The sequence below is a fragment of the Apium graveolens genome, chromosome 7 (assembly GCF_009905375.1).
Source record: "Apium graveolens cultivar Ventura chromosome 7, ASM990537v1, whole genome shotgun sequence".
NCBI lineage: Eukaryota > Viridiplantae > Streptophyta > Magnoliopsida > Apiales > Apiaceae > Apium > Apium graveolens.
In genome coordinates, this window is record NC_133653.1 from 74,281,758 (window position 1) to 74,304,377 (window position 22,620).

A 22,620-nucleotide genomic window follows, 5' to 3' on the forward strand; every position below is an offset into this window, starting at 1 on the left:
TATTAATCCCATTTGGCGTAGTGTGTCAAACATCATTTTGTTGGCAGCGCTCCCGTTGTCCACCAATATTCTTTTTATCAAACAATTTCCAATGGGTAGGGAAATCACTAAGCCATCATGTTAAGGAGCCATGACCTGTTCCATGTCTTATTGATTAAATTGTAGGACAGTTGAATCATCCGTTGTGATGTCAGCCCTTAAGACTTGTAGTCTTTTTCCTCTTGCTATCCTTTTAGCTTGCGAATACGTTGCTCCACAAATTTCAGAACCACCAGTAATGAAATTAATAACTTTATGATGAGGGGTTGGTGGTGGCATCTTTGGTGGAGTCTTCTCTTTACGGACGTGATTACTCTTGTAGGATGACATGTATTTCGTTAGATATCCCTTTTTGACTAGGATTTCTATTTCCTTTCTCAAGGCCACGCAATCGTTAACTCTATTTTCGTAATCTCCATGGAACTCACACCATAGTTTTGAATCAGGATTCGATTTAGGCTTGATGGTCTTTGGGGACCACCTGACAGCACTTCCCTTCCAAATTCCTTGACCAATACAGTAGGCGTCACATTGAAACCATAGCTATCAAATGTTGAGGGGAGATTCAGATCTTTTCTTTAATCCGCACGAGTTTGTAACGTATTCACGTGTTGTTCCTCCCGCGTTGTGTGAGAATATGGCTTGTATTCGACCTTGTAATCTTTGTGCCTTGTTGATGTGACCTTTCTACTCGGCCGGTAGTACTTGTCTTCATCTTCTCTCTTGTCTTCTTCTAGGCGTACATGTACCATAACTTTAGCTTGCACGTCTCCGACATGGATATTTTGTCAGCTCGTCGTATAACAGTGAGTCTAATTCTAACCCTCTTCTAAACGCCTCAATTGTCGTAGGGGTGTCGCAACTTGTTATAGTGACTTTTTCTCTGTTGAACCTGGTTAGGTAGTTTCCCAATGGCTCACGATACTTCTAATAGACTTTGTATAAGTCACTCATGGTTTTTTCAAATTGCCTGCTACTTGCAAATTGTAAATTAAACGAGTTTTCCAAGCCCAACGAACTTCTTTATGCTTCCATTTGGTAGTCCTACGAACCATTGTACAGCTGGTCCAATCAATTTTAACCCAAATCCTTTGCACATGCAGGGCTCTCTGTACTCTCCTGGTATGGGCACTGTGAACATATGTTACTTGTATTGAGTAATGTGTTCCTGAGGGTATGTTGAGCCGTCATATTGTCTCATGTGTGGAATCGTGAAGCGCTTTGGAATTTCGACCAAGATAATATGATCCGCAAAAGGGTAGTCAGCATAACTCGTAGGATTTGCCTTTTCTAAGGGTCTTGGAACTCCTGGAATCCGTTGAATCATGTCTTTCACCTCTTATAATTCTTTCTTAACTGATTCGGGTATCTCAAATCGTGATCTAGACTTCTTATGTTTTGATTTCTTCTTGTCATGACTCTTCTCAGATTTCTCATCGTGACCTCTTTCATCTTGTTGATCCGTATGCTTCCCCATGACTTTCCCTTCTTTACTCATTAAAATAACGTCGTCTTTATGCTCGCTCTTGGTTCCACAACTAGTCCTCGTCCATGTCCAGTCGTCTAGCCATGCTTTTCACCATTTGTGTACTCTTCGTTTTTTATTTGATTTCACCGTTGTTAATTCCTTTTTCAAAGTCTCATTTTCCGATCGCGAGGACTCCATGTCAGCCAGTAGTTTTTTCATGGCAGCTTTCAATTCAGCATTGTTGGCCTGTTGTGAATTCCCTTCGTGTGGATTGTCTTTCATCTTCACAAATCGCCAAGATCCTTAAAAAATTTCCACAGACGGCGCCGAACTATTTTTGTCATTTTTTTAGTTAAATTCTAAGTCTAAATGATTTGTGAAGCAGAACAAATAAATGATTGTATGTAATAAAAAATAAAGACGATAAATATTGTTGACGCGAAAAACTCCTGTAAGGAATAAAAAATCGCGGAGGAATTGAAACCCAACCAATGAATGTATGTGTTTTTCTTTCGTATTACAAAATACTCTTTTACAAGAATTGGAAATAATTCTTTTGTAGAAATTCACCCCTTTTTAATTCTACTTATCATATATTTATATATGAACTAAGCTATCTCCTTTTTTCTCTCTAATTACTAATTAGCTCCTATTTTTGCTGCTTCCATTACTAGCTCCAATCTTTCAAATCTTCATTTCTTGTTAATCGGAACCACCTTCCCTTGCTTAGCACTTGTTCACCTGTTATTGACTTAATCACATCCTTATCAATTAATTCTTCTATCCTATTATATCTTATCAAGTTACATCTTCCTGTCATCATAACCAACTTTACATGTCATCTTGATAATAAAAAATCTGGTTACAACATTAACAATTATCATTAATTTAGGTTAAGAATTAGGTAAGCACACTAAAATGATTAGACTAATGAAATGTGTATGGGTGGGGCCTACAAACCACATTTCCTTCCTACCGTTGTTGATATAGGAAAAGTTCTGAACAAAATTGATCCTAGTGATGCGGTACGAAATAGGGGGGCCAAGATGACGTCATTTTATGTGTTACAAAAGTGCCTGCAAAATTGGGGTGAAAATATGGGTACATCTTGCTTACTGTCTCTTTCATTTGTTTAGAATTTTTTGTTCAGATGTTTTTTCCAATTATTTATATTTTAAAATTTTTTAAAAATAACAATTTTTTTATAATTTTTAAAATAACTACATACATTAATTCTCTCCACTATATTCACTTTATATATATAATATTACCTAGTCTCACTATTTTACTCATTTTTTAAATTTTATCCCCTACATTATCATTTTTCTTAAACTCTGTGTCGAACCATTTGGGAGGTACGGAGGAAGTATAAATTTTCAACTATAGTAAATGTAAAATATTTTTTTATTTAAAAATTGGTAGAAAATAGGAATAGAAATGACTACGGTAAGAATTATTTGATAGAAAATTACATTTTTCTTGTAGTGGACACACATATGCGGCAAATATATAAATTAAAATTAATTATATAAATTAAAAATATTTGAATAAAAGTTTGTTTTGGCCTGCAGGTTAAAACGGGTCTCCATGTTTCAGAGGAAGTTGGATAGCACAACCCATTTTGTTTTTAAAAGAGTATTTATTTCTTAAAAAACTAGACTGTTTAAAGTCCAAATAATTCCGATCGGATGGAATTTTTTTCGCCTCTCTGGCAAGCATTTAGCTACTGTTGAATTTATATTTCAAAGAAATAGAATTAAATAAACATGCTCAGAAACAATTACCTGGCACGTATAGAAAAATATCATGTGACAGAAAATACAAAAGTTGGACATGCATCTATCAGGTCTTTTTTTCTGATTAGAAGACAAGCACTAATTTTTAAAAGGATTGTTATGATGTTAAACTTGCATGTATCTTCGTAAATGCAACATTGGCTTGGCTAATGGCTGGGGACACAAAACAAATCAATTATTAAGATTTTTTTTTGAAACATTAGCTTGGAATTTGATAGAAAACGTTGACTTCCTAGATCGTGTAAGTTAATTTGAACTGAATTGAATCGATTTCTTTTACCGAATATCAAATTATTCATGAGCGTATTAATTCATTTACATACTGTTTAACTTATTTATGAACTATATTAATAAATGTGTACATAAAAAATTATAATCAGGAACTTATTTTACGAACTTTGAAGATGAGCTATATCATGCTCAATTTCAGCTTATTATAAAATTGAAACTTAAAATTATGTTCATATAAATTTATTTATAAATCGAACCGAACTCGAGCCAAATTCACTCATTGCAGTCAGATTCCATCGAACTCACCTAAAGTAATTTTATGATTTAAGTTACATTAATACCTCTAGGTAACCAAAAACAGATGCTTAAAATTTGCTGGTGAAAATTGAAGTCTCTTATGCCTATAAATATTAGACCATGCAGGCAAAGTGGCAAATCCCATATACACAACACGTTCTGTATCCAAAATTCCCAGTAACTGTATCCACAATGTGGGCGAAAATTTTTACCAGAAAATCCACCAAAAACACTTGCCGGAGAAGCATTCACCCAAAAATAAAACCTCTACAACCAGAAGACTTTGACGACATATTTGGTGGCCCACCACGCTGCGTCTTTTCCCGCCATTCCTCCGTTGTGGACGACCCATCCGACGATAACATGTTCCATAATCCTGTAAGGCACAGTGTGGAAAGAAATGTCCGAAACTTGCCCGAGTTTAAAATTTTCTCCAGCATTTCAAACTCGGGCATGCCCTGCAAAATTGCCGCGCCATGCGGTGAGATGTTTAGTGAGATTCGAAGATCCAAGTTGGATACGACATTGGTGCTAAATTCGGAGTCCGAGTTTAGTCCAGCAACAAGCGAAGATGATGCTTATTCAACTGTTTATGCTTCAAATTTCAGGTTATGAAGTTACATTGCTCATATATTCAATTTCATTTTTACTTCTATCGCGTTACTATTTGCATTTCTCTATTTTTGCATTTCTCTATTTTTTTAATAATTATGAAAAAGGATTAGCATATTGCTTCATTCGGTGTGATTCTAATGATTTTTGTTTTTGACTAAAGGCCAATAACCGTACCTGCATGGAACCCATCAACACTGCTGCATGGAATCCAACAAGGACAGCAAGATATACCAGATTTTTCGTACAATCGTACTTTTGTTGGGGAGAAAATTTCTGAGAATGAAGAACATACTGAGAATTTCAGCAGCAAAATTTCTAGGAGGGCTTCTTCACCAGAAAGCATGAGTCGCGGAGATTATTCATTTTCAAGTGTCAAAGTATCCGTGGGAGATGAAGATAACTTTATCAACAAATTTCACAAGGATTATTATGATGATGTTGACAGCGACGATGACAATGAAATTAGCCGTTTCAATGTTTTTGAATTTAGCAATGGTTACCGGGAAGGGACTGATGAAGGAGTAGGAGTCGATGAAGCTATCGCGTGGGCTAAAGAGAGCTATCAGTCACATACCTCATCTGCTGAAACCACAGGTACTTGATTTTCCGGTACATGTAAAAAAAATTGTTTTTAAAAGCTACTAACAATCTACATTATGTTTAATGCAAAATTATCGCAGATATGCCCGATGAGCATGCGGATGAGATTGAATCATTGCACCTGCAACGGGTATCTATTTTTATTTTTATGAAGAAGACATTTAGACTTGAAATAATAAAGTTCTGCTTATGAGCGGATTGAAAAAGAGGCTCATTTTGGAAAGGAACAAGTTATTCATATTCTCTTTTGTTTTTTCTTCTATCGCAGGAGTATCCGAACAAAATAAAAGCTGAAACAAATCAAAGAGAAGTGGATGAGTCTGTAAGTTCTGCTGCACTTTTCAGACAAGATGTACTCAAGACAGAATACATCTCTAATTGTGCTAATTCTCAGTTACTTGTTTAATGTATAGAGGGAGATGAAAATGTTGGAAGAAGGTATTAAGTTGTGGTCATGTGGAAAAGAAAGAAACATTGAATTGCTGCTCTGTACACTTGAGGATGTAAGACGGATCTTTAAGATAGTTTTTATACTAAATTTGATTGAACGTGATAACAAGTAAGTTGGGTAGGTTCTAATTGCAAATTCTTCCTACATTTTGAAAATGTGAAATTTTTATACCTATATGAAAGCTCAAATGTGAAGAAGGCTTATCAGAGAGCGCGATTACGTCTTCATCCTGATAAACTACAGCAGAGAGGTGCAACGCTCTCACAAAAGTACATTGCACAAAGGATATTCCTGATCCTTCAGGTAAATTGCTGTGTGAAAAGTACCTGTGTGCTAGTATTCTGCCTCAGCAACATATTTATTGGCGTTTGTGTGTGTGCTTGTGTATAATGCATTTATCAAGTTATATTTTAGTCTGATAATTCTTAATGGTTTAATTTGTCTACTTTATACAGGAAGCATTGGATGCATATATTTCCCAGGACATCATAATTTTATCTCGATGATAGATGTGCCACACACACTTCCAACTTTGTTCTTAAACTAGATTCCCAACATCTTCCACACAACTTCTGTGTTTTGTTTCTTATGTAGTCCTGTTGCAGAGGAGTCATCAGGACCATAATGAACGAAATGTTAATTTGTTATCAATCTGCAGATTGCTTATGTTTGCCAGATGAAATTAAGCAAGTTTCGCATTTTCTGGGGTTAACAAATCTACCCTAACGTTTTCAGTGGCTTATAATTCTGAGTGACAAAAAAAGTGTAATCCTCTGCAAAATTTGGCTTGATTTTAGCTTCATGCAGTGTAACGTCTTAGCAAGGAAGATGGTATCATTTAGCTGGGGCTGACTACGTAAAAATGGGAGGCAACTTGACTTGTTGTCTTTTCGGCTTAATATAATTATACAACAGAAATTCTTAAATTCTGATAGCGATCATCAACCACTTCAATCAATTTTGAAAAACAAAATAGATTCAAATAAAACATATGATTGAATAGCTTAATCTGTAATTGAACTTATACAACCGAGTTATCAAACTCAAAACACTTAAAAGGCAACTTATTCAAATACAAAACTTGCACGTTGATAACACTTTTAACGGAACCGACAGAATTTTGATTGGACCTAATGTTGTTACATGAATAAGGGCACAAAGGTATACTTCTAAATCCAGTTACATGAACTAATAATTACATTCTCCAAGTGTGCATTCATTAAACCGTTCTGATGAAACAAGACATTTCTTCAATGCATCCCAGTTTTTCAACACTAGAGACTTTATCATCCCACAATTTTTACAGTATAAGTTTATATCATAAAAGAAGAAATATAAATATATGTTTATGGACCAGTTTGTCTATTCCTTGTACATGTACTAAAATTAAAATTGCAATCACACTTGTTACACAATTTCCGTACAATTTTCGCTGACATGATATGAAATTAATATTTAACACCTGCGCCAATAAAAAGAGAGTGATTCAGCATGTTTTGTGTTTTAAGAACCAATACATAATTATTGATCAGTCAGGGACCTTGTTGCTCTGACAATTTTCCGGGCATATATTTGTAGATTGCTGAGTACTATTATGAACAATTACGCAAATATTATACAAAATATATTTGCTAACCTTTGGTACATTCTTATGCCTCCTCTCCAGTTTTCCAAATAATATCGTTCAAACCAACTGTGAAGTTCTTGTAAAACTGTTTAGTCATCGCAAAAACAACAAAGTTATATACTTACAATACAAAGTGTCTTGACATGTGCAAACACACTAAAGTAGAACCAACACAAGATGTATGGGACAGCAATGAAATGGGATAAGAAATGACGAAAAGGACGGGAGAAAGTTTAAAGATGCATCAAAGCTGACAAACAACCAGAACTTACTGTCGGTTCCAGCAATGATCTTTCAACTTGGATCAATTCAGACCTAATTTATAAAAAAATAATCTGACTTTTCACTTGGTAAGACTGTCAAATTGATTATATTTCAATTGTATATTTATGCGAATACTTGGGTGCACCATATGTCTTTCTGAGATTTAAAACTCTCATCCTCTGGGTATAGGAGACCGACAAGCAAAGGCTCATCACTGAGACAGAACTACAGATTTGGTTATAAAGTTTCATTTTCACCATCAAATTGACATGAGTTGTCTGCTTTAATTTAAAGAGACTACTTATAAAGTTATACTGCTCGAGAACGTGCAGAAGATATAAACAAAGGTTGTTGCAAAAGCACTGTATAACACTTGAAAACTTGAGTACTCTAGATAGATACTATTGTGATCATTGTTAGCTGGGACCTGCTGGAATGACAAACATTATTATGTAACTTGTGTCTATTAGTTACAAAATGAAAGAGGACAGACAAATACATACCACTACAAGGGGTATCTCTACAAAGTAAGAACAGACAACTACAAAACCATGACAGACTGGAAGCAACAGGTGCAAATTACGCTTAGTTGATTACCTTGTGAAATTCCAAAGTATCTCCTCCAGCCTTCCGAACCTCAACCATGTGAAGTGAGGGTGCCACCTCAAATATCTGGAAAAAACAAAAAGGTCAACATCCATCACAGCTTGAAATACATCTAATTACTTTCATACAATTTCTTTTTAGTTGGGAACGCCATATGGTTTGGGAAGAGAGCAGGGATCTTACCTCGGTTGCAATAGATAGGTGACCCTTGTGCCCGCTCTTCTCCCCGTGCAGCTTCAACTAAGGACAAAAGGCATAGAGTATCAAATCAGGACTAAAAGATTACTTACAGCTACAAGTAATATAATTAAGGTTAAGAAGATGCTGAGCACATACAATATTACAACACATTTATGTAAATCAGGCTGATGTAAGTAGACATGCTAGAAAATGCTTGAACTAGGAAACAGTTAGGATACAAGTTATATCCTAGAAACACTACAAAGGGGAATAAGGTTCTACGAAGAAAGATTCAAGAAGAAGACTTAGATACTAAACCTTGTAGTTATTTTTCTTCACATCGAAACCCAAGGGCGAAGCAGCTTGCTCTATTTTAGAAATTATTTCACTGGCAGAATGTTTAGACGTGAATCTTGTTTCTCGTTTTACGAGCCCCTATTCACCAAAGGAAATGTTAAATATTATATTCTTAAACAAGAACATTTAAATATTATCTCTAAGGACAGCCATGGCAATCCAAACATGCAACATATTGCTAAAAGTATAAAATCATATAGTAGTTGACATTTAACTATAATAAATAACTAAACTGTATTCCAATAAATCATTTAAAGTAAAAAATAACAAATAAATGACAATAATTATCATTCTAAGAAAAAAGGTCCGGACCACTATAATTACAAGTAAATGGAAATTTTCTACTATTACTGAATTATAGTATTTCAAATGATACTCACTTATCAGGAATATAACCGAGCATTAACTTACTTTTTTTCAATAATGCATAGAAAAATTTACTAAAATATCCTCAGTAGAATAGAGATTGGAATACTGTCTAAGCGTACCATTTGTTTTTCAAAAAGAGAACTTAGATTCAGTCCCTGCGATTTGGAAATAAGCTCAAATGCATTCATAGTAACAGGTGCTGCAGAACGTTCATCCCGCCTTTCCACAACAAGATTGGGAGATTCCTTTTACAACAGGCGAAATAGCATGAGCTTTACATAATACTTCTACAAGGGAAGATATTCCAAGTACATCAAAAAAAATATTTCACAAAGGACTTACCCCTGTTTCATCGAAAATGGCATCTACATCATCAAGACTCACATCTTCTTGCACAAATTTAGGTCTCTGATATCCCTTTTTAAACCACTCATTCTCAATAACCTCTTGAATAGTTATCCGCTGTCGTATATAAATATTACATGGAAATTAATTGGTAAAAATGTAGAAAGAATTAATATGCCATCCTACCAAGGTGAACTGCAACTTTGAATTCTTCCAACAAATTTTAGATTTGACAAATTTTTATTTTATTTTGCTAAGCAAAGATTTGACATATTAACCATACAGAGATAAAAATGGGTCAAAAATAAGGAAGAGATGCGCGTCAACTAACTGTTATTGGACTAGGGTCTAGGATCCTCTTGATTAATTTCTTTGCGCTTGAGGAGAACCAAGGAGGACATGAGAAGTCAGCTTTATTTATCTGCAATGCATTGTGACAAACCCAATCACAGTTATATATATCTAGATCAACCAGAGCCAAAGATGCCATACTAGAATGAAAGTTACGAGCAACAAATTATTGATCATTACTAAAAACATATACGATATACCAGTACATGTCAATAGATATGTGAGCCATTAAGGACCTTCATGCTCCTCTTTCTTTGGGTCCAAATGTAGGTTTCCCACTTATTATAAGTTTCAAGCTACAGCTACTTTCTTTTAGCTGCCCTGGTGCTCAAAGATATCTTTTCACAAAAGTCTTGTCATTGAAAGCGCAAGCGCCCTCAAGGTATTATGTATTTATACTTAATCCATTACACGAGCAGAGTCTCTACTGCCCACTTTGTGTATGTTAAGGTTCTTTACTAATTATTACTAAACAAACGAAGATTTTCTCTAGATTCAAATTATAATAACAGTGATATCTGATATGTACTGCAGTAATACCGCTTTGTCCCATCTCGAGCGGTACAAGTGATCAGAGTGTAATTTATGGTAAAAGAATATCTATACAACACACCACATATATATACACAAGATATGATTTCCAAGAGAACATTGACCAATATTCCTACGCAAACTATAGGTCTCGGTTATATCTGCAAATAAATACATGGAACTAATCACCTTTTTGTATAAGACCATGAGGTTGGAATCTTCAAAAGGCAAATAACCTGCCATAAGGACATAAAGAATTACACCGCAAGACCATAGATCTGCCTTAGCTCCATCGTAACCTTTATTATTGATCACCTGAAGAAGTGAACACAGATTAGCAAAAATCCAATGATCAGGAAGAAACCATTTTTGTTAAACGCAACCAATGTAAAGTATACCTCGGGAGCCACGTAGTTGGGAGTTCCACAAGTTGTATGAAGCAATCCATCCTCCTAAGCAAGTGGACACAGAAGCCAAGTCAAGAAAGGGTTTATGCTTGTACATTACATAGATCGGAAAGTGTAACTTGGTTGAATGTAAAGATAGCACGAGAAACAGAATAGTGTAGTTCTTAAAAGATTTAGCACATTAAAGTAACACATGGACAGAACAAACCAATACACTCACCCGGACTTGTTGAGGCAGTGCACTTAAACCAAAATCCGAAACCTTGAGAATGCCATTTGCATCCAGCAGCAGATTTTCTGGCTGTGCATTAGAAATATTATCAAATACAACTGTTAGAGTCTATCATCTCCAAAATCTTTATAACAGTGAATCTGAAGAAACTATTATGAGAAAAAATAAATATAAACAAAACTTAAACCTTAAGATCTCTATGAAAAACCCCTCGACTGTGGCAATAATTTACAGCATTAATCAAATGCTGAAAGTACTTTCTAGCTTCATCTTCTTTCAGCCTGCCTTTGGAAGCCTTGATCAACAATCACATAACATACATTAACTAAAACTCATAAACAAACATGCACCAAAAAAAGATAAGATCCCACAATCAAAAACTTACAATTCTGTCGAAGAGTTCGCCACCAGTCACAAATTCCAGTACAATATATATCTTTGTCTTGCTTGCCATAACCTACCAAAGAGTATCTTAAGTAAACAGAAAAGGACCAATGCAGTTGAATTAAAGGAAATTTTTAATTAACTAGCTCTAGACTTGAAAATGACTTTAGAAAGAAAATAGAAGATATAAAGAAATAATACGTAATGGAGGAGTGAGCCATAATATCTCTTATTGATCACCAGCAAAAAACTGCTAAAATACCAATACTAACATCCATATATACATATAAGAACATTTTGGATGTGAAATTTAGTAATCACAGATGATGTATCCAATCATAACATTATTACCTCATGCATACGGATAACATTTGGGTGTCTGACTAATTTCATAGTGGAAATTTCACGTTTAATCTGCAAAAGTGAAGACCACATCCAATATTACTACATATAGCATGGAAAGAAGAGTTACCACTTACCAGACTAGATTTTACAGTTAAATTACATATCGCTTTTGATATGCTAACAGAATAGATACATACTGGTGACATGCAATATAGTACAGCATGAAAACTTATTTATTTACAATCTATTACTAGACCAGGACATTGAAGTGCAGAAAAAATCAATACAAATTTGTGGCATGTAATAACAACATCTATCTCTAAAGAATCGGATCACTATATATTATATTAGAGATGATTTTTATCAGAAAGGAAGAGCATAGCATATTCTCTACAACAGCAAGGATAAGATCTAAAGAAGAAAGAAAAAATCTTTGTTCAAGGTAAGTTTAGTGATTCAATATGCTCACAACTTGTATCTTTACTGTGTCTAAGACTTCTTCTTGGGGGCGTTTGGCCAAAAATTTATTACTTTATTGGACATCATAACGCATAACATTTCAGTTAAATGACTGCTAAAAAACTGGAAGTTCTGATGAGGGTAATATAAATTTTCATTAAGGTCGAATTGAAAACTTAAACATAAGTCTCTCCTTCCAACAATTTGTTAGTCACTTTCCAAGTCTCAAGCTGTTGCAAAAAGACCAAAGAGTTAATGTGGACTTCAAAAGTCTTTTCCAAAGAGGCCCTTCTTTCCTGATGGTGTGTTGGACTGAGATCGTTGGTTAATTTAATTTGATGACGAAAGGATATAGAATCAGAATCATTCACATGAAAAGAAAAAGGAAGTTTCAACTTCAATATTGTGTTATTCTTTTTTTTGGTCAGAAATATTGTGTTATTCTAAATTAGATATTCCTATACAATTCTCATGTAAAGCTTAGTTATTCAATATAACAGCTTCTTAAACATATTTCAAGTACCAGCCCTCCTTTTTGTAGTAAAAATTGTTACTTGTCTACAATAATCAACCTAGACCTTAACGTACCACTAAAAGGATCTAGCTGATCATAAAACCATCCGCATCCAACCACTAATGACCTAGATAAATATAAGAGCATCCAACTTCTTCTATTTCATTCTTGTTTTCTCATATACAAGTTTCCACTAAAGTTACAATTAAAAGAAGGTTCAGCACAAGCAGTTAAAAAGCTCAAATTATAGAAACAACCACAAACTATACTACAAATCAAAATGGAATCAGAATAAGAAACACAAAGAGTAAAAAAGTGCAAGGCACTAAGATTTATACCTGACCAATCATTTTATGCTTAAGAACTTTCTCTTTATCAATAATCTTAATGGCAACATTTTCACCGGTCTCCGAATTTTTTGCGAACTTGACCTTTGCAAATGATCCCTCCCCAAGTGTCCTTCCCAGCTCATACCTCCCCACTCTAGTCCTTCCACTACCACCACTACTACCAGCACCACTACTTGAAGATTTTGAAGCCATGATCATATATCTCTCTAATTTACACCTACACCACACTCACTTCCTCTACCAGTATAACTTTACACACCCTTCAAGTAAATACAAATACTATCAACTATTTCTCTCCAAGATTCAATCTTTCTTACTCAATCTTTAAACACTACCCATAATTTTATACACCCATCAAGAAAATACAAATACCATCCATTTTTTTACTCCAAGATTCAGTTTTTCTCACTCAATCTTCAAAAACAACCCCCAATTTTCTCCAAGATCCAATCTTTTCAACTAAATTTTCAAGAACTATCCTTAATTCATCCAAAAAAGGTATTTTTTTTTTATATTTGTAAAACAGAATTAAACACACAAAATCAAGATCTCTTCTTTTTACAAGGTTGCCAAACCTGAGACTTCTTTACACTCATCTTCACTAATAAAATCTTTGTCTTTTTTACAAAATCCAATAAAAAACAAAACTACTAAGAACTAAAATTAAAATTTAAAAATACCCTTTTCAAGAAAGCTACAAAAATAGCCAAGAAAAATCAAACTAGGTTGGCTGTATAAATAAACAAAAATAATGTGGTCTTATTTAAATTTAAAATAAAAACAGACCGCGTGAATTAACGAGTTGACCTGGCATTGAAAATCAAACAAATCGTTGTGACTCGGTTTATTTTTCGCTTGATTTGATTGAACTTCAAAATATGCTAGATCCTGGGAATAATGTATCCATAAGTTTTAATGATAAAATTCAATTTAATTGAAATTATGTTTTAAAATATCATTTATAAAGACTTTTAAATATTATCTTTGTTATCCATTCTGCTTATTAACAACTCATATTGGAGAAGGTTGTTTCTTGGGAAGCTGTTTTCTATTCCTCTGACCAACTTGGACTAGTGTATTTATTTTATTATTATATATTAGTTTAAAACTCGGGCGATGCACATGTCTCTATTAATATCTTATATTTTTATTTATATTAAAATAATATGTACCGATTGATTTCAAATAAATATTTAATTTTGAATGTAGATGGTGATATTCGAATCTAAATTTTTTTTTTATTTATGTTTTTAGGACTATAATCAAACGATTATATGATCAGTTAATTTAAAGATTTAACGGTTGTGATTAATAGAGATATTAAAAAAAGAGAATAACTAAATCAAGAGATCAAACAAAATTATCGATTATTATAGTTTAGTATAGATAGTATATATAAATAATATAAATGTTTGTTTGTTGGCAAAATTCGAACCTGGTAACTTTAATATTACATAAATAATAATATAAATGTTTGTTGTTAGTGAGATTCGAACCTGAGAACCTGAGTACTGTATTCTTTTAATATTTAGATCGAATGGTCATGATCATTTGATTAAGAAGATCTGACGGTCGTGATTGAAAGAATAGTCAAACCAACCAAAAATAGGGGTATACCAAATTATACCTCATTCCGGTTATTATAGTATATACTAGCCTATAAACCGTGCGATGCACGGATTGCTTTTAACATTCGACAGTTTTTAATAATATATTTTATAATATAATTTTCAATAATTGAAAAATAAATTGAAGAATATAATAAGTTATAACAATATATGTTTTATAATAATTTGAGACTTAACTGAAAATAAATAATATAATATAATATGTTGTTCACGGGACCCGAGCCCTAAACCTGTAGAAATTGTTAAAATAAAAAATATAAAAGTTTAAATATAATAAGCTGTTGACGGGGTTCGAACCTTGAATTCATGGGAGCAGTTTAAATATTAATATAATAATATTTTATTATTACATCCAACGGTTCTCATCTTTCTGACTTTAGATCTGACGGTTGTTATTTGTCGTACCAAACAACTGTACCGAGCAACTGACTACCAAATACAGGTGTTCTGCTTATAATAGGATACTAGCATAAATCCCGTGCGATGCACGGGTTCTCATTAATATTTTAAATTTTTATTTATCCAGTTATATTATATTTTTAAAATATTTATATAAATATATAATGATTATAAATTTATAATAAAAATAATAGAATAACACGTGGTCGTAATTTAGTAGAATAAATAGACTATTTCTAGTATTTTAACAATTTAGTAGTTTAGCGGATATATAACAATATTATTTATATCTCTTAATAATATGATAAGTTGTATTCGTAGTTTAGTAGGATAAGTATACTATATTTAGTAGTAGTTTAATAATTTAGTAGTTTATTAGATATGTAACACTATTTATCTATTTTTGTAATAATCAAAATTAGGGAATTATCGTTGAACCAAACCGTTTAACCAAATTATCTCTATTCCGACTATTATAGTATAAGTATAGATTTTCAATAGTTGAAAAATAAATCGAAGAATATAATAAATTATAACAATATATGTTTTATAATAATTTGAGACTTGACTGAAAATAAATAATATAATATAATATATTATTTAAATAAAGAATATAAAAGTTTAAATATAATAAGTTGTTGACGGGGTTCGAACCCTGAATCCATGAGAGTAGTTTAAATATTAATATAATAATATTTTATTATTGTATCGAATGGTTCTCATTTTTGTGACTTTAGATCTGACGATTGTTATTTGTCGTACCAAACAATTGTGCCGAGCAACTACCAAACAACTGTACCGAGTAACTACCAAATAGAGGGTGTTCTGCTTATAATAGTATAGTATATATATATAACGGTTGTGATTAATAGAGATATTAAAAAAAGAGTATAACTAAATCAAGAGATTGAACAAAATTATCGATTATTATAGTTTTGTGCATATAGTATATATAAATAATATAAATTTTTGTTTGTTGGCGAAATTCGAACCTGATAACTTTAATATTACATAAATAATAATATAATTGTCTGTCTTTAGTGAGATTCGAACCTGAGAACCTGAGTACTGTTTTTAATATTTAGATCGAACGGTCCGGATCATTTGATTAAGAAGATCCGACGGTCGTGATTGAAAAGATAGTCAAACCAACCAAAAATAGGGGTATACCAATTATACCCTATTCCGGTTATTATAGTATAGTATAGATATATTATAGCTTTTTAGTTTATAGAGTTGAGCGGTGTGGTTAATGGGTGATTTTTAAAATGTTATATTATTTATATATTTATATTATATATATATATATTTGTTTTTTATAAAAATAATTTAAATTTGAATAGGTATGTACGTGTTAATTTTATTCGATGCTTAGTAAAATTAAAATCAATTCATTCCTTATGTAAATTACAACAAACAGTTAAATGTGAAATTAACTTTGGATATATAACTATGTCTTTATTGGCAAAACTTCCATAACTATGACGGTTCCACGTGACTGTGAAACCAACAAATCTGGGCCGTTCAAACCAATCTATATTGCTTCATTGCGGAAGCCACATCACCTTCCGCAAAAATTTATTGTGGAAGTCACGTCACCTTCCGCAATGAATCATCATGGAAGGCACGTTTGATTTATTAATAAATAATTACTATATCTCAATTATAAAATAAAATAATAAATTTATACAATAATAAATTTTATTTTATTATTGTATAAATTTAGTAAAATTATGTATCATTGATAATAAAATTATAATATAAATATCTAAGACTATTAGATTATTTCAAGAAACGCGTACCTCGGATGATTTTTGATTCATATACAGGATGGTTTTTGATTTATAAACTCATGACACCATGAGTTCACGATGACTTTATGAATCAAAAATTGGCTCGGGTACGCGTGTTTTCAAATTACCTAATAATAGTATTAATGAAACGAGTATTATTTAATAAAAAATATAATTTTATTATTAAGAAAAAATGTTTCTACAAAATTAATAAAATAATTTTCTAAGGATATAAATGGGAACATAACAAGTCTACCTCTGAAATAACCTATCTAATATATTTAAAAATATATTTATGTGTTTCAAATTAAATTGTACAAAATTTTCTATTTTAAAGAAAAATAATGGAATTTATACTCAGGGTATTTCATTCATGGTTATGAAGTGTTATAATATTTGTAATACGGAATTGTATATTTTTCTTTTCTAACTGGACTTTATAACATAAACAAAGTATTCCAAAATTAAAATTATATTTGTTAAATAATTTTTCTTTTTAAGAAAAGGTAACGTAAATAATATTTATGTTTAAAAAATAAAAAAAATGATATTAAAAATTCTTGTAATATTAACAAGCCGTATCAAATTTATGGTTAATTTTTAAAAAAATCAAAAAAAATTACTATAAAAAAATTATTTGGGGAAAAAAATGAGGCACGTCCGCAATGATTCATTGCGGAAAGTCTTGAAATTTTTTAAATTTCGCGCGTCAGTGGCGCGTTGGTTGGTTGGAGTCTTTAATACTCCCTCCCCAATGATCATTGCAGAAGGAGCATTAAATGCACCTCCACCAGCCTCTTTTCCATCTTTTTCACAATTTTCTTCTTATTTTTTCACCATTTTTCATTGGAGATCAAAATTAAAGGTGTGTTTTCTCTTATTATTTTAATGGCTTCACACTTGTTTAGTTATTCAAGTTCATCTAGTGAGCATGATGATTTTGATTATTTTATACACCAGTGGGAAAGAATCAGTTTTATCGTAAACTTATTGTAGATGATGTTAATGAATTGATAGATGTTGATACTTATGAATATAAATCTAAGAAAAAATTGGATATGGATGATGATGTTGATTATATGGAAAAAGAGGAAGAGGTGACCCAATGAGAAAAGGAAAGTAAAAAATGAATAATAGTGATGTTGATGATGATTTTAATAGAGAAAAAAAAGAATATAAATGATGATAGTGATGCTAGTGATGATGTTGATGATGTTAATAGAAAAGAAAAATTTGTTAATGTAGATGATGATGATGATGATGATGATATGAGTTTTGAAAATAAAAAGTAAAAGGTTTTCAAAATTAAATATGAATAGTGTTGTCCCTTATGGTAGAAGTATTGGATTTGAGATTATTATTAGGAGTACCTGATAACTGGCATTTATTACCACTTAGAACATCTTAAAATGGCTTAAATTGGTGCCTTGAAATCAAGTATTTTGTGTATTTGATGCGTTTTTCTAGTGTTTATGCATTTCAGGGTATTAGTTGCATTTCGGAGGAGTAATCATCAAGAATAAGCCTTGGCATGTGTTCACCATTGCGAGAGGAAAGAAAGGGGTAGATTACGGTGAAGAAACGGAGCAAACTCAGGAAAAATCCAGTAGGGTCCTGAGCGCTCGCTCAGCTATGTTGAGCGGCCGCGCAGAAAGCATAGCTGAGCGGGCGGCGCAGGGTCGGGAAATTAAATAATTGTTTTTAGACTTCTACTTTTATTTAGCTTCCAACTTCTATGTAATCTGAGTTTTATGGGACTATTATATAAGTAGATTTAGAGACGTTTTCACGAGAGAGGATCGTGGTATTAAGCAAGGAGCGAAGGAGATAAGAAAGAAGACCGTTTTAGCATACAGCAACGAAGAGGAAGCATATTTTCTTGTGATTCTTATTTCGTTGTAACGTTGGATGCTAGTTTTCTTCCTTTGAACCTATTTACTCTTGTGACGTACTCTGATTTAATATAATTAGTTTAGTTATTATTTTCTTGTGTTTGATTATCATGATTTCATATGAACCCATGATGACGATAAGTGCTATTATGGGCTAATCGTGATCATGGGGTCGCAACGGATTTACTATGGAATTCTTTAGTTAATTGTTTAATACTTTAGTGTGTGATGATTGTATGATATCTAGTATTGGTTGTGCGTATTCGTCTTATGTGCGTCGCGAACATATAAGATAGGGTGTTAATCTCTTGTGAAGCGACGGTGGATCTTGAGATTTAGAACTTGCCATGCTAGCATAGGTTCATGTACGATGTGCATGATTACTGGGTAACTCCAACAGTTTTATTCGCCCTGTGTAATCAAAAGGAATAACTTGTGCTTAAATCATTGTGTTGTCAATTTCTGTAGACAAATAGGAACTCAACATAATTGATGCCTATTCAACTTCTATCTTAATTGTGGATGCTTGGTAGAATGGTATTAGTACAATGAAAGTTGGCTTTTATCAGTTTCGTGTTATTCGATTAATATCATCACTGTCACATGCTAAAGGTAATAACAATAACTATTGAAGGAAGTAGTAATGAAGTTGTGATCTCATGAGTGTTTTAATATTGATTAATCGAAGTGTTAATTAAGTAGTTAATTGTAGTTAATATTTAGTCAACAATTCTAAGTGTTAGTGTCTTAACATTGAGAAGTAATCATACATTGGTGCGTGAGTTTAATTAAACAATAATTAGTCTGAGTCTCTGTGGGAACGAACTAGAAAGTATTCTATATTACTTGCGAACGCGTATACTTGCGTGAATATTAGCGCGTGTTATCGCCCTAACAAGTTTTTGGCGTCGTTGCCGGGGTCTTGGCGTATTTGTTTAGTTTATGTACTTACCATCATTGGTCATTAGGACTCAGTGATTAGGACGTAGTTGTTACTTATTATTTCTGGTTGTGTTTCAGGTACTTAAGCGAGCGTTTATGCAAACTCGGTCTCGTACTCGCAAGAGGACTTTAGATACAGCTGATAAGTGGCATTTTATACCACTTAGAACGTCTTAAAATGGCTTAAATTGGTGTCTTGAAGTCAAGTATTTTGTGTATTTGATGCGTTTTTCTAGTGTTTATGCATTTCAGGGTATTAGTTGCATTTCGGGGGAAGAATCATCAAGAATAAGCCTTGGCATGTGTTCACCATTGCGAGAGGAAAGGAATGGGCAGATTATGGCGAAGAAACGGAGCAAACCTGGATTTTTTCCAGTAGAGGCCTGCGCGCCCGCGCAGCAATGCTGAGCGGCCGCGCAGCAACCTGCGCGCCCGCGCAGCTATACTGAGCGGCCGCGCAGGGTCGGGGAAAAAGATAAATTATTTTAGACTTCTACTTCTGTTTGGCTTCCAACTTCTATGTAATCTGAGTTTTATGGGACTATTATATAGGTAGATTTGAGACATTTTCACGGAGAGTATTAAGGGGATTATGTTTTAGATTGTGTTTTACGCAAGAAGCGAAGGAGATAAGGAAGAAGACCGATTTAGCACACCACAACGAAGAGGAAGCATATATTCTTGTGATTCTTGTTTCGTTGTAACGTTGGATGCTAGTTTTCTTGCTTTGACTTATTTACTCTTGTGACGTACTCTGTTTTAATATAATTAGTTTAGTTATTATTTTCTTGTGTTTGTTTATCATGATTTCATATGAACCCATGATGGCGATAAGTCCTATTATGGGCTAATCGTGATCATGGGGTTGCAACGGATTTATTATGGAATTCTTTAGTTAATTGTTTAATACTTTAGTGTGTGATGATTGCTTGATATCTAGTATTGGTTGTGCGTATTCGTCTTATGTGCGTCGCGAACATATAAGATAGGGTGATAATCTCTTGTGAAGCGACGGTGGATCTTGAGATTTAGAACTTGCCATGCTAGCATAGGTTCATGTACGTTGAGCATGATTAGTGGGTAACTCTAACAGTTTTATTTGCCCTATGTAATCAAAAGGAATAACTTGTGCTTAAATCGTTGTGTTGTCAATTTCTGTAGACATATAGGAACTCAACATAATTGATGACTATTCGACTTCTATCTTAATTGTGGATGCTTGGTAGAATGGTATGAGTACAATGAAAGTTGGCTTTTATCAGTTTCGTGTTATTCGATTAATATCATCACTGTCACATGCTAAAGGTAATAACAATGGCTATAGAAGGAGTAATAATGAAGTTGTGATCTCATGAGTGTTTTATTATTGATAAATTGAAGTGTTAGTTAAGTGGTTAATTAAGTAGTTAATTATAGTTAATATTTAATCAACAATTTTAAGTGTTATTATCTTAACATTGAGAAGTAATCATACATTGGTGAGTGAGTTTAATTAGACAATAATTTAGTCTGAGTCTCTGAGGGAACGAATTAGAAAGTATTCTATATTACTTGCGAACGCGTATACTTGCATGAATATTAGCGCGTGTTTTCGCCCTAACAAGTTTTTGGCGCCGCTGCCGGGGACTCGGCGTATTTGTTTAGTTTATGTACTTACCATCATTGGTCATTAGGACTCAGTGATTAGGACGTAGTAGTTACTTACTCTTTTCGGTTGTGTTTCAGGTACTTTAGCAAGCGTTTATGCAAACTCGTTCTCGTGCTCGCAAGAGGACTTTAGATACAGCTGAGGAGACAGACGAAGTTCTTGATATTCCGGAGAAGTTAGATTTTGAGGATTCGGATTCAGGAACTGAGCAGAAAGAACCAGTAAACATGGGAGATCGTATTGTTCAAGCTGATCCAGCTCTTATGGATTTTTCTCGGCCTAAAATTGATGACATTCAGTCAAGCATCCTTCATCCGGCTATTCAAGCTAACACCTTTAAAATCAAGCCGGGCACTATTCAGATGGTGCAGAATTCTGTTTCTTTTGGAGGAGCGGCAACTGAAGACCCCAACATGCACATAAGGAATTTTGTCGAGATCTGCAGCACTTTTAAGTATAATGGCGTGACTAATGAGGCTATCAAGTTGAGGCTTTTCCCATTCTCACTAAGGGACAAGGCTAAAGACTGGTTACATTCTGAACCAGCTGGGTCCATCACTACGTGGCAAGATCTTGCGCAAAAGTTTCTAGTGAAGTTTTATCCAATGGCAAAGACTGCTGCTATGAAGAGTGCTCTTACTCAGTTTGCGCAGCAACCTACAGAATCTATGTGCGAGGCTTGGGAACGCTACAAGGAAATGTTGAGAAAATGTCCACATCATGGAATGCCGGATTGGATGGTGATCACTGGTTTCTATAATGGTTTGGGGGCCCAATCTCGGCCCATGCTCGATGCAGCAGCTGGAGGCGCCTTATGGGCTAAAAGCTATACTGAGGCGTATAATCTTATCGAGACGATGGCTGCAAATGAGCATCAAAACCCAACTCAGAGGATGACGTCAGGCAAGGTAGCAGGTATTCTGGAAGTTGATGCAGCCACCGCTATTGCAGCCCAGCTCCAAGCGCTATCAATGAAGGTGGATTTTTTGGCTACGTATGGAGTTAATCAAATAGCTATGGTTTGTGAGCTTTGTGCAGGTTCTCATGCTACGGATCAGTGTTCTCTTGTCAACGAATCTGTTCAGTATGTGTAACACCCCCAGATCCGGGGTCGAGGATCCGGGTCGTCACGGTCTTTCTTTCCACAATATCACTTCACTTAATTAATAATAAATAACCTTATGCTGTGACCCCACACTAACACACACCACAACCCGTTATAGTCTCAGAGATGAAATTTAAATAAGTACAAGTCTTTGAATCCACAATTTAAAAGTTATTACAACCCAAAATGATTACTTGATAAATTTACAGTTAATTGCCATTATCTGCCACAAGTTATAATTATACATAATTGATTCTCAAAAGTAGATGGTCTGATCTACAATAGATCTACCTCTGCAGCTATAGCAGCTACAACATCAACGGGAAGACGCGGGACGCTTCCCACGCGCTTGCGCTGGGTCTGCTGGGGTCTGGCCATCTTTCCTAACTGTTGTT

General features: G+C 33.6%; 2 protein-coding genes and 1 non-coding gene across 5 annotated transcripts; 1 reads left to right on the forward strand and 2 right to left on the reverse strand.

Moving 5' to 3' along the window:
• Positions 1–3,983: 3,983 nt before the first annotated feature.
• LOC141670740 (uncharacterized) lies at positions 3,984–6,197 on the forward strand. Of its 2 annotated transcripts, none has more exons than XM_074476726.1 (7): positions 3,984–4,439; positions 4,607–5,040; positions 5,127–5,176; positions 5,315–5,368; positions 5,460–5,605; positions 5,693–5,800; positions 5,953–6,197. In XM_074476726.1, exons 1-6 carry the CDS (start codon positions 4,024–4,026, stop codon positions 5,790–5,792), a joined length of 1,200 nt encoding a protein of 399 aa, XP_074332827.1. In that variant the 5' UTR covers positions 3,984–4,023; the 3' UTR covers positions 5,793–5,800; positions 5,953–6,197. The 2 variants fall into 2 exon arrangements, with proteins under 2 accessions (XP_074332827.1, XP_074332828.1); XM_074476727.1 differs by having other exon boundaries at positions 5,460–5,549; positions 5,680–5,800.
• Positions 6,198–6,676: 479 nt separating this feature from the next.
• LOC141670739 (CBL-interacting serine/threonine-protein kinase 23-like) lies at positions 6,677–13,726 on the reverse strand. 2 transcript variants are annotated; one of them, XM_074476724.1, is made up of 15 exons: positions 12,807–13,724; positions 11,502–11,564; positions 11,152–11,223; positions 10,954–11,061; positions 10,755–10,835; positions 10,526–10,579; positions 10,317–10,442; positions 9,577–9,666; positions 9,243–9,362; positions 9,020–9,145; positions 8,493–8,609; positions 8,178–8,234; positions 7,986–8,060; positions 7,134–7,209; positions 6,677–6,959 (listed from the first exon to the last, which is right to left on the reverse strand). In XM_074476724.1, exons 1-14 carry the CDS (start codon positions 13,014–13,016, stop codon positions 7,147–7,149), a joined length of 1,362 nt encoding a protein of 453 aa, XP_074332825.1. In that variant the 5' UTR covers positions 13,017–13,724; the 3' UTR covers positions 6,677–6,959; positions 7,134–7,146. The 2 variants fall into 2 exon arrangements, with proteins under 2 accessions (XP_074332825.1, XP_074332826.1); XM_074476725.1 differs by lacking the exon at positions 11,502–11,564 and having other exon boundaries at positions 12,807–13,726.
• Positions 13,727–21,740: 8,014 nt separating this feature from the next.
• LOC141675782 (small nucleolar RNA R71) lies at positions 21,741–21,847 on the reverse strand. Its single transcript, XR_012556417.1, has one exon. It is a non-coding gene; the product is annotated as a small nucleolar RNA R71 (small nucleolar RNA).
• Between the last annotated feature and the right edge of the window lie 773 nt (positions 21,848–22,620).